Consider the following 12,973-nt stretch of genomic DNA (forward strand, 5'->3'; position numbering starts at 1 on the left):
GTTGCCGTTCACCACCTTGTGCTTTGAGTTAGGACAACGTCTGTAACCATAGGACACGTGATAATTGCTAGTGAACCGAGTTTCTTTAATATCTTAACTTCTTTAATGTCCTAACAGTTTTACCTGTCCTGAAAATTGATCTTCTATTTCAAAATGTATTTTACTTGTAACTGGTTTTGGACCATTCTGTTTAATTTGATTTCATTTAGTGATTATCAGTGTGTCGCAGAGTAACACTGTAATAGACAGACAATTAAATACAGTATTCACAAAATTTTCTTGGATGCAACGTTTTTAAATTTTATTGGATTATGTTTCCAGTTAGGAAAACCTTAATATACTGGTGTAATTTCTGTAATTTCCAAACATTTTGCGACATTTATATAAAAATTAAATAAAAAATATATTAAACTTGTATTAACGACTCGCTATATACTCTCCCCTGAAGACTAGCGTAGAGAGCTGCACAAAACTAGTGTTTCGAAGACCATAATGACAGCAACATTATCGCCTGAAGTAAATTCCCCCACTGAGAGGCAGTTAACAGGCGAAGAGGAAATTTCTGCTCATTAACAGTTGTGACTGATAAAGGATAAGAGTGATTTCTCACGATTGCCGAAAAATCTCCTAAACATAATTACATGAGCTACAGCTCTCATGAAACACAATAACCACCTGTTTGTTTTCATACTATGTTGTTCCTAGCCAATGTATGTTGCCAGTGACGTTATTAACGCTCCTGGGATGCACGTATGATAGCGAGTGAAGGATTCCAACGGTAAAGCTCAGGCATTTGTTGGTGCCGCTGCAAAGGAGTGTGCTCGTTGTGGAAATTTCGGTAGAGCATTTGTAGCTTCTCACATGCATAAACAATATCATCTGCGTGACAGCCACCGGGAACGTCTGGGGAGAGGAAAGGTACACGAACTGCTTCAGTAAGACCGCCAGTAAAAATTATAATTATTCAAGATTAGGGGTTCCGTTTCCAAGTTTCAAACACAGGTGGGGCAGCATGGCAACAAAATATTCCTGACAGCCACACGACATTACTCGACATTCCAGAGAAAGCCTCATAAATTCATGCATTCCAGTAATGAACGACTCGAGGGATAAAATTCTGATCTGGAGACAATACAGTAGTCTGTAGCAAATACCAATCAACGTCCGAACTCCACTTGCTCAAAGCGTCCACTTGTTAACAGTCAGCAAAATAGGGCACTTAACAAGTTCTTTTGTGTGCCTCTATGTGATTGGAGAACTCTGCAGGGCCATATCGTCGGACCCGGTACTTACTGGCCTGCGACGCTCCACAACCCTTTGACGCAAACAGTTGAGCGCCGCGCCGCGTCACGTCCCAAGTCTTGTCGCTTAACCGCGACATTTATACTTAGGCCCACCTGCATTGCAGTACTGCGGGCGATGACATCCCACGTGTACAGAGACGAAAAGGTATGACAGCCGCCTTGCCAATACCTTCGTAAGGAACAAAAACTGCAGATGTACAGTTACTAACTCATTAATTAGCACTGAAGTCCCTGGTATCGACTTCTGATATTTGTTCTGTACAAGAGCATTATACCGCTTTCCTCTATTTCTTTTATGTCAATTTTCCTCGATTTTCTTTCCATTGTGTACTGTATTTTTATTTACTTTCCCAGATATTATGGTTATTTCGTTTTATGTTTGAATTAGTTGCCCTTTTTGAGGCTTTGAATAGGGTTTATTTGACAAATTATTTATTGGTCACTGCTGTTCGCCACTGAAATTGCAGTTAGTACTTTTTAAACAGTGTATTCTTTTGTCAGTTGTAACCGCGAAGTCTGTGTAGCTGTTCTAAAAAATAAAAAAATAAAACTAATTAAGCGACACAACGTTTTGCACATAATAATTTACTACGTCAAGATTGCTTGATAACTGTTAACATATTAAAGATCGCATACTTGGCATCATGTAAGCTTTTAGAAAAAGCAATATTATTCTTTGGAGAACTAATTTTATAATTTTATTTTGGAAGGCTGGTGCCTTTAACACCACAGAACACTTCTAACAACGATTAGTATATTAAATAATTAATAAACTTGATGAATGTCTACGTGTGTGACTATCAAAATGTATTTCAAGGTAATACCGTTAGATCACACTTAACAGATGATGGTCTAATTTGGGTAAAACAGGCCGTATTATCTATAACTATTTAGCGCTCGAAGAGTATCAGCGGTATTCTGAGAAACTAGACGGTAGAAATGTATTTTAGAGAACCTATTTAAGTGCTACAGAGTACTCTGCTGTCAACTGGTTAAAGTTTTAAAAAGTATAATACATATTGTGAGTTCTGTTTATCGTACGACTGCCAGTTGCTAAAATTGGGATTATTGTCCTTAGCCTGGAGTTTCGAACAGTAAAATTACATTAGTGCGCTGCGAGGAAAATAACGTAACGTAATATGATGACTCTTTCTTATTGTAAAATAAAGGAATAAATCACAACATGTAATGTAAAAGCAGATCAATTTCGGAAGGTCCATAAACGAAGTAACACAAATTGTGAAGTTGCCTTCAGTGCTTCACAAACAATCCAGTTTGCATAAACATGGTTTTGATGAGGGATAGCAGACAAGAGAATGACTGTTTCACTGTGTACGTTCACAATCTTAACATTTTTTTTATTCCGATTTTGGCCGTCTAGGGACCGCGCTAAACAACTATTTTTCAATGTACATTTCTCTTATTGCGCTCCTCCTCTTTTCTCTTCTGCCAATATGTCTTCATCCTCTCTCTGTGCTGCTCCCTTCGGTCTTCTGTCCACACTGTTCCTCCAGTTCTTCTCTTCTTCACTTCAAATCCTTCAAAATGTTGAATTTTGTCTCTCATTAAGTCTCTGTTGGTTATATCATCTTCTCCTATACCCATCTCCACTAAGTCTGCTTTGACTTCTTTGAACCAGGTAATTTGGGTTCTGGGGTTCTTGTTAGAAAACATGAATATTTTCTTTGTCAGCCTTTCATCATTCATTCTTTTTCCAAGTCCCATTCTTAAACCTCGGCCCAAGTACTCTTCTAATGATTTTTCGCTCCTTTTTTGCTATAGCTTCCATTTCCTTGTCAGTGTTCATTGCTAAACATTCAGATGCATACAGACACTCTGGCTTAATCATAGTGTTGTAGTGCCTTATTTTTGCGTTAATTGTACTGACTTCTTGTTGTACACATTCTTTGTTAGCTGGAATGCCATTTCCATTTTTCTTGTTCTTGTTTTATTTCCTTCTTTAGCTGAAGCATTGGGCTGGATGATTTCCCCTAAATATTTGAAATTAGAAACCTTCTTTATCTGGCCATACTTTGTAATCATATTGTTCGGTGCCTCTTTTACATTGGTTAGGTACTCTGTCTTTTCAAAGGAGATTTTCAGTCCTGCTTTTTCTGCTGTTTCATTCAGAATATTGATCTGTTTGACTGCTTCTTCCAAACTTCCTGCCAGAATCGCTAAGTCATCAGCAAAAGCGAGGCAATCTACTTCTAATCCATCCTTTATTCTTCCTAATCTGATTTTTTGTATTCCTTCTTCAGTCGTTTTCTTCCTTCACTCTCTAATAACTTTTTCTAACACACAGTTGAATAGGGTAGGTGACAACCCATCTCCTTGTCTTAATCCTGTTCTGATTTTGAATGGTCTGGATACCTCACCACGGAACTTTACTTTTGCATATGTATCCGTAAGTGTTTCTTTGACGATTGCGACTGTTTTCTTGTCTGCTCCAAACTCCCTAAGGATGTTAACCAAGGTTGTTCTGTCAATTATCTATTTAAGAACTGCAGTAACAATAACTTCTTCCTATATTTTAAAGTAAAAATATACCCTTCCTCAGACCATGCGAATTGTCTTGGAACGGGACATATGGTACTGTAATGATTGCTATTTTTTTTACAAAAATAACCAGTACTTGTCCAGACGATTGTGGCCGACGTAAAGGTTTAGGTCGACATATTCCAGATTCAACACAGCTACAATATACGACATTACTTGACATTCAAGAGCACAACTCATGAATTCACTGGAAGTCAAACTGCTGATTGGAGGAATATTTCAGCCCCAAATACTGCCTCAGTATTTCAGCTGCAATCTTAACAGCAAACATCAATGTATCATACATGCCATTATCAACCGCATCGACAGAACTGCCTCTCTGGTGCCTTTTCCTTTCCTAAAGTCAGACTGATCGTCATCTGACACGTCCTCAATTTTCTTTTCCATTCTTCTGTATATTATTACTGACAGCAACTTGGATGCATGAGCTGTTAATGTGACTGTGCGATAATTCTCGCACTTGTCGGCTCTTGCTATCTACGGTGTCATATGCGATGACTTATTTCCGAAAGTCTGATGGTATATCACCAGTCTAATACACTCTACACATCAATGTTAATAGTCGTTCTGTTGCCACTTCCCCCAAGGATTTCAGAAATTCTCGTGGAACGTTATCTATCCCTTCTGCCTTTTTTGATCTTAATTCGTCCCTGAATATTTTAAATTACAATTATAATACTTGATCCCCTACCTCATCAGCGTCCACAATTGTTTCTTCTTCTATCACATCATCAGAAAAATCTTCCCCTATCTGCCCTCTCCTCAGCTTTAACAGAGGAATTGCCATTGCATTCTTAATGTTAACGACCTTGCTTTTCATTTCACTTAAGGCTGTTTTGATTTTTCTGTATGCTGAGTCTGTCCTACCGACTATGATTTCTTTTTCGCATTCTCCAAAGTTTTCATGCGCCCATTTCGCCTTAGCTCCCTTTCACTTTCTGTTTATTTCATTCCTAAGTGACTTGTATTTCTGTATTCCTGAATTTATCTGGACATATCTTCTTTCGTCCATCTACTGATTTATTTCTCATGTTATCCACGGTTCCTTCTCAGTTACCTTCTTTTTACTTATGTTTTTCTGTCCAACGTCTATGGTTGTCTTTATTTGAGACGTCCATTCCGCTTCAGCTCTACTGCCTCTTGAACTATTTATTACCGCAGCCTCAGAGAACTTCAAGCCTATTTATTCATTCCTTAGCATCTCTGTATCCCATTTCTTTGGGCGTTAATTCTTCCTGAATAGTTTCTAGAATTTCATCCTATTTTTCATCATTACTAAATTGCGATCTGAGTCTATATATGCTCCTGGATATGCCTTACAATGCAGTATCTGATTTCGGAATCTCTGCCTCACCTTGATGTAATTTAACTGTAATCTTCCCGTATCTCTCAGCCTTTTCCAACTGCACCTCCTCCTCTTGTGATCCTTGAACAGAGCTCCTCTTTTATTGCTAGTACCGACCCCATATTCTCCAGTCACTCTTTCTTCTGCTCTCTGCCCTACAGTCGTATTCCAATCGCCCGTGACTATTAGATTTTTCCCTCCCTTTACGTTCTGAATTACCCGTCCAGCATCCTCATATAGTTTCTCTGTCTCTTCATCCGTTCCTAGCGACGTCGCCATGTATATCTGATCCAATGTTGTCGGTGTTGACTAGCTGTCTATTCTGTTCACAGTAACACACTCTCGGCTCTAACTTCCTATTGATAACGGATCCTACTCCTCTTATACGATTTTCTGCTGCTCTTGACATAAACGTCTTTCTACTTCACTTCAATAATCCCCTCTGGGCCTCTACGTTTCCACTTTCAAATTTTCTAGTTTCCCTACCACTTTCAGATTTCTGACATTCCACGCCCCGACTCGTACTACGTTGTCCTTTCGTTGGTTGTTCAATATTTTTCTCATGGCCACCTGCGCCTTGGCAGTTCCCAGCTGGAGATCTGAATGGAGGAATATTGTGGGATCTTTTGCCAATGGACATATCATGATGTATTCAATTACAGGTTACATATCCTGTGGATACACTTTATGTATCTTTAATGCAGTGGTTTCCTTTGCCTTCTACGCCCTCATGCCGTTGGTCAATGGCAATGAACAATACAGACGTGACGATAATAGAGGCTAGTAAGGTATAGTTCAACAGAAGAATGCTGAAAACTTGATCTTTTGAATGTAATGAGGAAGATACTTGACTCAAAGAACAGGAAGCATAATGAGGCATTCATGTATCGCCAATTTGGTAGAGGACGGAATTCAGAGGGTAAAGCACCAAGGCTGGACGGCAGTAAGGAGGTTCAAGTGGACACTGATGCAGTCACTTAACACGTTAGGTTTAGGTGCAGGGTGTTTCAAACTTGTTGTGTACGACTTCGTAGACAATGGTAAAGAGTGGTGGGCTAGAGAGTAGTGCGACATCTGTCGTTGTAGGAATGCTAGACAGGGTCAGAAATGATTAGCAAACAAGTTAACACAGTAAACAGAAAATTTACTTAACTTGTATTTCCCCCAAGTGTACGAAGACTCTTTACAAATAATGCAACAAGAAACAGAGTACAGCTCTCATGCCAATAATGAAGGTCCTCTATACTATCGCATGAATGATTATGTCGGAGCCATGACTAGGTGACGTCTGCTTAGCATCACGTATCGAAGTGCCTTCGAGTGTGAGTGGGTGGTAGTGTGGCTACCACCAGCGATGCTATATTGCGGTGGCAACTACTGTTATGTACGAGTAATATACCATCAGAGTCTGTCCTGTAAAGTACCTTGTTTACAGCACTGCCAACCTTGGAAAACAACAGTGCAGTGGCCACTTCTAAAAACTTTTTTACTCCTCTTTGCCATTGTCTGTTGTTTCCTTTTGTTTTGAAATGGGTGTATAGACTAATCTTGATCCGACAACAGGTTCGTGTATAGCTTACTCGAGAAGGAAAGTATCTGTGATCCCTATGACAAAATGAAAGTTTTACTTTGGTGGTAGCACAAATCACAGGTGTAGACTGCCAGGCCTGCAACGCTCTTCTTCCTGCGGCAGCCGCCACTCTCGTGTACACTCGTGGCCACGTGCCATATTGTCGCCCTTACACTAACTGGCAAAGCGAACTAAATATGTGGTGAGGATGGCTACACTGTAGAGTTTACGCCCGGCAGAAAGGGAGCGAGTTGTTAACTTCGTACTCTCCATTATTCTTACAGAGGAAAGCTACGCCGGCCGCGGTGGTCTAGGGGTTCTGGCGCTGCAGTCCGGAACCGCGGGACTGCTACGGTCGCAGGTTCGAATCCTGCCTCGGGCATGGGTGTGTGTGATGTCCTTAGGTTAGTTAGGTTTAAGTAGTTCTAAGTTCTAGGGGACTTATGACCTAAGATGTTGAGTCCCATAGTACTCAGAGCCATTTGAACCATTTTTTTTTAGGAAAGCTACATGTCTGTACACTGATTCCCAGAACTGAACAAAAATTCAGTACTCACCTCCACTTTTATTTCTCAATAGTCTACATACACTACGACAATGTTAATCGCCTAGTGAAGTGCATGAATCCACACTTCGTCTGAGTAAACGCTGGCTGTTGTAATACTATTGTTTTATTTGTACAACAAATTACAATATCAAAATCGCTTAGTAATTACTTCGTTCACAGTACCAGTTTCGGCATTTTACTGACATCTTCATGTGTTACTGATCCACTAACAGCTTCGTTATAATATGTAACAATTGCAGTTATGCACTCTGAACATCATGAAATTGTTTGAAAAGTTCGTTTGTGATAGTTAGAGTGCAGAACTGGAATTTATATATAGGATGTCCGAGCAATGTTGCGACGAAGTTCGAGGGGTTTTAGAGGGTGCCTTGAGGAACGAATCGAGGATAGGAACCCATGTCCGGAAACGTCATTCAACGACGCTGGAGAGTGTCGACGATATAGACGCCGCAGCCTGCCGGTAGGTCACTTTTTCGGCAGCAAACGTGACTTTTTATGTTGCTGGTCGACAGTTGGAGGTCTCGCAATGTTCTTTGTTACCCAGTGATGACAACTGACTGCTACGATCGACAATGCAGAAGATGGAGCTAGTTTCTTCGTAAGAAGAACTTGTCTACTACGAACACGAAGTTGTATTGCCCTGGTGGATCACGATTTCGGATACGGGTTTTGTTTTTGCAGTTTATTTTTGTGCTGGAACGCTCTAAAATCTGCAACTTTTTTCGTCACACTGGAGAAAAACAAAATGCATGTGGAAACGCTGTGTGAAACCGTCGTCCACGGAGGCAACAGAGCCTCTCTTTCATAGGAGACAAGGCCTTTCTACGCAGCAGCTAGCTGGCTCCATCTTCTACACTAGCTGCCATCATAGAACCACAAACTACATTGCGAGACATTCCGTCTACGGTCCATCAGCGTGTAACGTCACACTTTCTGCCGTATGAGTGGTGGCGTAGCAGGCGCTGGCGCCCATAACTTCGAGGTCCTGTACCGTCGTGAGATGAATTTTCTAGACATTGGTTCCTATCCTTGATTTGCTCCTCAAGACACATTCATAAACCAGTCGAAATTTGTTGCATCATTTGTGGGACATCCTGTACATCATGAAGAAACTGTTAGTGGCTTAATATCTCAAGGCAGCAATCAATTATGGAAACCAGGATTTTTGTGAGTTTTGTAATCATCAAGTGATATTGGGTAATAAATAATTATATAAAAGCTTAAGAGCTCGCATATTTATGTCTCGCAATATGTCAGTTACTAAAAATATGCTTCATTTTTCCGTAAAAATATTAATTTTTTACTGTGACACTCTTTTGCACACATACTATCTAACATTCTGCGTGGTGTCTGTTTGTTCTAAGTCGTGTCTCCCTCCCACTTTCGCGCAGCGACGCTCTGAGCGTGTTTTTTAGGGAATTGACTAGTTTGAACCTGGGACCTGTTGCTGGTAAGGAGACGCCAGACCACACATGACATGTAGAGTTCAGAAGAGTTCAGTGAGACTAGCGATGATATAACCAAATACTTAATGATTTCAGCGTCAGCTCCACTGCACTCCCTGTAAAAGAATCTTAATACTAACTAAATTTAGTGGAAGGGGTTCAAGGCTTTCCTATTTTTAGTTAGCTGGTAAAATAACGTCGAAAAAGCAGTTAAGTTTAACATTTGAAATTTCATTCTACTCACAAAACATTGTTTATAAATTGCACTATTGATAAAAGGAAATATTTTAATACAGGATGATAAAAACCAACTGCATTCAACAAAAATGTGAACGAATATTCCCTGATTGGGTTTCCAAGTTCTACAATGGATCGAAGGATGACCTATGCCATATCACATCTATAATCTAGGTTTAAATTAAGTTTCACAAACGAGAAAACTATCAAAATGGTCTACAGTGACTCTCAATTATCTTTAATTACTTATCTAACTTGTCGTAAATTACAGTGGCTGATGTGGCTTCTCAATAACTATATAACAGAATAATCATCGCGTTTAAGATTTTAACTTACGTAGCAAATGTGAATACCATGAGCTTCAACTGACGATCGACACTAGTATTACGTAAAAAGGGGATGTAACAGATGAGACTTCTGCAGTTCTGAGTGAAGCCTTATACGCTCAAAAATGAGGCATCGCGTGCGTTGATTAGCTTGTCGGTGTTCGTCAGTGGGCGGCGGGCGGCACAGCTCCACACACCTCGCCGTCTCGAAAGCATCTCTCTCCTAACTTCTCCTTACTACAATTTACCGAAGTTGGTTTAAAGAAAACTATCTGGCTGTGTTTTCATCCGACCAATCAGGGTCTCAATGTTAGCCTTAAGCTCTGCCTACAAAAATTCTGTCTATCCAATGAGAAACGTTATACTTTTCGTGGTGGGGCAATGTTTTTAACGTTTGCAACGTAACAGAGACGCGAAAAAGTCTCACGCTAAAACTTGCAGCTGGTGTGGCCCTTTTAGTGTTATCGTAAGATCTATACTGTTCTTCAGGAGGGCTCTATCTTTTAACATGGGCTGGGGGGGTGGTCCTGGTGGTTGGCTGGCGACGTGGGTGTCCGTCCCTTATCGTAGGGCCTTCTAGCTTAACACAGTTCTGCTCTCGGCTTCTGTTCATGTTTCTTCCCTTGGAACTGCGTCTGTTTCACGGTGGGAAGGTATAACATGCATTTAGGCGTTCTTGTGTTAGTCTGTGGTATTCCATTTGCTCGCTCGTTGATCGTATTACTTTGGTTAATTTAATGTCAGGATTTATTCGGAGCTATGTGACATATTGCCGGATTTGCTTATCATATCAGGATTTTCATGGAAGGTGTTGGATTTGCCTGATACCTTACAACTAGAAGTTGACCCTTGTTTCCTTGCTAGTACTGAAGTAAAGTTCCGTGAGGGAAAAAAGTGAAGTTTTCGCAAAGTTAGTGTTTGTATTGTTCAAAACATAAGAAGTCACTGCGTAGTAACGCATTTACCCACATGGTCAACCGGACGTTTAATTAGTGCACTACACTGATAACTCTGTGAGTCTCAAGGGACCGGTGGAGTTGCTTCCTTGAGTATCTCTTAGGTTACTTGCATCCCACAGCAAACCTACTGGGGAGATGGGACCTACAGTCTAGTTTGGAATCCGCGGCGATTCTTCACTACCTTGAAATGTGGCGACAAGGTTAAAGGAAGACTGAGAAATATTTGTGGTTGCACTGGGATTTTAGCCAGTATCCTATCAGTCCCCAGGCATGTACTTCTAGATACGTGGCGCAGCGTCACTGCTTCTTGCTGTAATTTATGCACCACCAACTTCCTCACATATTGCCTGCAACTTCCGTCATCTTTCTGTCTTGCTTGTCATCAGTACATTTAGTGACGTTAACTTGCTGGCCTGTAAAGCATATTCTCGTGATGACTTCCCATGCTCGCACTGCTGGATAACAGCGTGCACTACTTTGAACTGGAATGTGAGTATATCCAGTATCAACTACACTACTGGCCATTGATATTGCTACACCAAGAAGAAATGCAGATGATAAACGGGTATTCATTGGCCAAATATATTATACTAGAACTGACATGTGATAACATTTTCACGCAATTTGGGTGCATAGATACTGAGAAACCACTACCCAGAAGAACCACCTCTGGCCGTAATAACGGCCTTGATACGAATGGGCCTTGAGTCAAACAGAGCTTGGACAGGTACAGATGCCCATGCAGCTTCAACACTATACCATAGTTCATCAAGAGTAGTGACTGGCGTAATGTGACGAGCCAGTTGCTCGGCCAACATTGACCAGACGTTCTCAATTGGTGAGAGATATGGAGAATGTGCTGGCCAGGGCAGCATTCGCACATTTTCTGTATCCACAAAGGCCCCAACAGGATCTGCAATATGCAGTCGTGCATTATCCTGCTGATATGTAGGGTTACGCAGGGATCGAATGAAGGGTAGAGCCACGGGTCGTAACACATCTGGAATGTAACGTCCACTGTTCAAAGTGCCGTCAGTGCGAACAAGAGGTGACCGAGACGTGTAACCAATGGCACCCCATACCATCACGCCGGATGATACGCCAGTATGGCGATGACGAATACACGCTTCCAATGCGCGTTCACCGCGATGTAACCAAACGCGGATGCGACCATCATGATGCTGTAACCAGAACCTGGATTCATCCGAAAAAAATGACGTTTTGCCATTCGTACACCCAGGTTCGTCGTCGAGTACATCATCGCAGGCGCTCCTGTCTGTGATGCAGTGTCAAGGGTAACCGCAGCCACCGTCTCCGAGCTGATAGTCCATGTTGCCGCAAACGTCGTCGAACTGTTCGTGCAAATTGTTGTTGTCTTGCAAACGTCCCCATCTGTTGACTAAGGGATCGATCCGATACAGCCATGCGGATAAGATGCCTGTCATCTCGACTGCTAGTGATGCGAGGCCGTTGGGATCCAGCACGGCGTTCCGTTTTACCCCCTGAACCCACCGATTCCATTATCTGTTAACAGTCATCGGATCTCGACCAACTCGAGGAGCAATGTCGCAATACGATAAACCGCAAACGCGATAGGCTACAATCCGACCTTTATCAAAGTGGGAAACGTGATGATACGCATCTCTCCTCCTTACACGAGGCATCACAACAACGTTTCACCAGGCAATGCCGGTGAACTGCTGTTTGTTTTATGAGAAATCGGTAGGAAACGTTCCTCATGTCAGCACGTTGTAGGTGTCGCCACCGGCCCCAATTTTGTGTGAATGCTCTGAAAAGCTAATCATTTGCATATCACAGCATCTTCTTCCTGTTGGTGAAATTTCGCGTCTGTAGCACGTCATCTTCGTGGTGTAGCAATTTTAATGGTCAGTAGTGTAGGACTGTCTCTACACTTCGCTTTTTTTAACTGTGCTTTATATTTGGCAGCAGATGTGGGACACGACAAAGGAGGTGGAAGCGCTTCTGGGACCTAGCGCCGTAGTCATGCGCGGAATCGGGCTGTGGCAACCACCCGGAGGCCAGCCAGCGGGTGCCAAGTTTCTGATCACGGCCTTGCTGCTACTCCAGCATCTCGCCATCCTCGTCGGAGGCCTCGTGGAAATCGCCATAGACCCGCCGCCTCTGGACGTCTTCTTAGAGGCGATCTTCACTATGGCCTGCAGCTTCACCTGGGGACTCAGAGTGAGCCAGACATTATTTGTTTTATATTTTTGTAACACCGCCGTCTGTCTTCTCAATGATTCGATAGGGTCTGCCAAATTTGTTTAGGACTTCTCAGGACCACAGTGATAGAGCTGGAGTAAACAAGAAGTTGATAATATTTCTCACCATGTAATAAAGCAAATTAGGGGGTGCCCCATGTCTCGATTTTAGGCCCTGAGAGACCTTGACACTTACATTTATTTATTTGTTTATATATTGCTTATTTAACCTGACCAGATTAGGGCCCAAGGCCCTCTTTTAGAGCGCACTAGGAACAACACGTACAAAAAAAGCAACAATCACAATAACACAAATTTTTTGCATTATTAATATGAATAATGATCAGCAATAATAATAATAATAATAATAATAATAATAATAATAATAATAATAACCTTAATAATTATGATACAGTAATGGCGGAATTAAGAATGAAA

General features: G+C 41.5%; 1 protein-coding gene across 1 annotated transcript in view; it reads left to right on the forward strand.

Annotated features, from left to right (window-relative positions):
- The first annotated feature begins 1,327 nt into the window (after window positions 1-1,327).
- LOC126092857 (uncharacterized) overlaps window positions 1,328-12,973 on the forward strand; it is a 215,415-nt gene continuing 203,769 nt past the window's right edge. The window contains exons 1-2 of the mRNA XM_049908587.1: window positions 1,328-1,449; window positions 12,264-12,515. Of these exons, the coding sequence (XP_049764544.1) occupies window positions 1,420-1,449; window positions 12,264-12,515 (282 nt within the window). The 5' untranslated portion in view covers window positions 1,328-1,419. The remainder of the gene's footprint in view (window positions 1,450-12,263; window positions 12,516-12,973) is intronic.

Source organism: Schistocerca cancellata, chromosome 7 (genome assembly GCF_023864275.1).
Source record: "Schistocerca cancellata isolate TAMUIC-IGC-003103 chromosome 7, iqSchCanc2.1, whole genome shotgun sequence".
NCBI classification, from domain to species: Eukaryota; Metazoa; Arthropoda; class Insecta; order Orthoptera; family Acrididae; genus Schistocerca; species Schistocerca cancellata.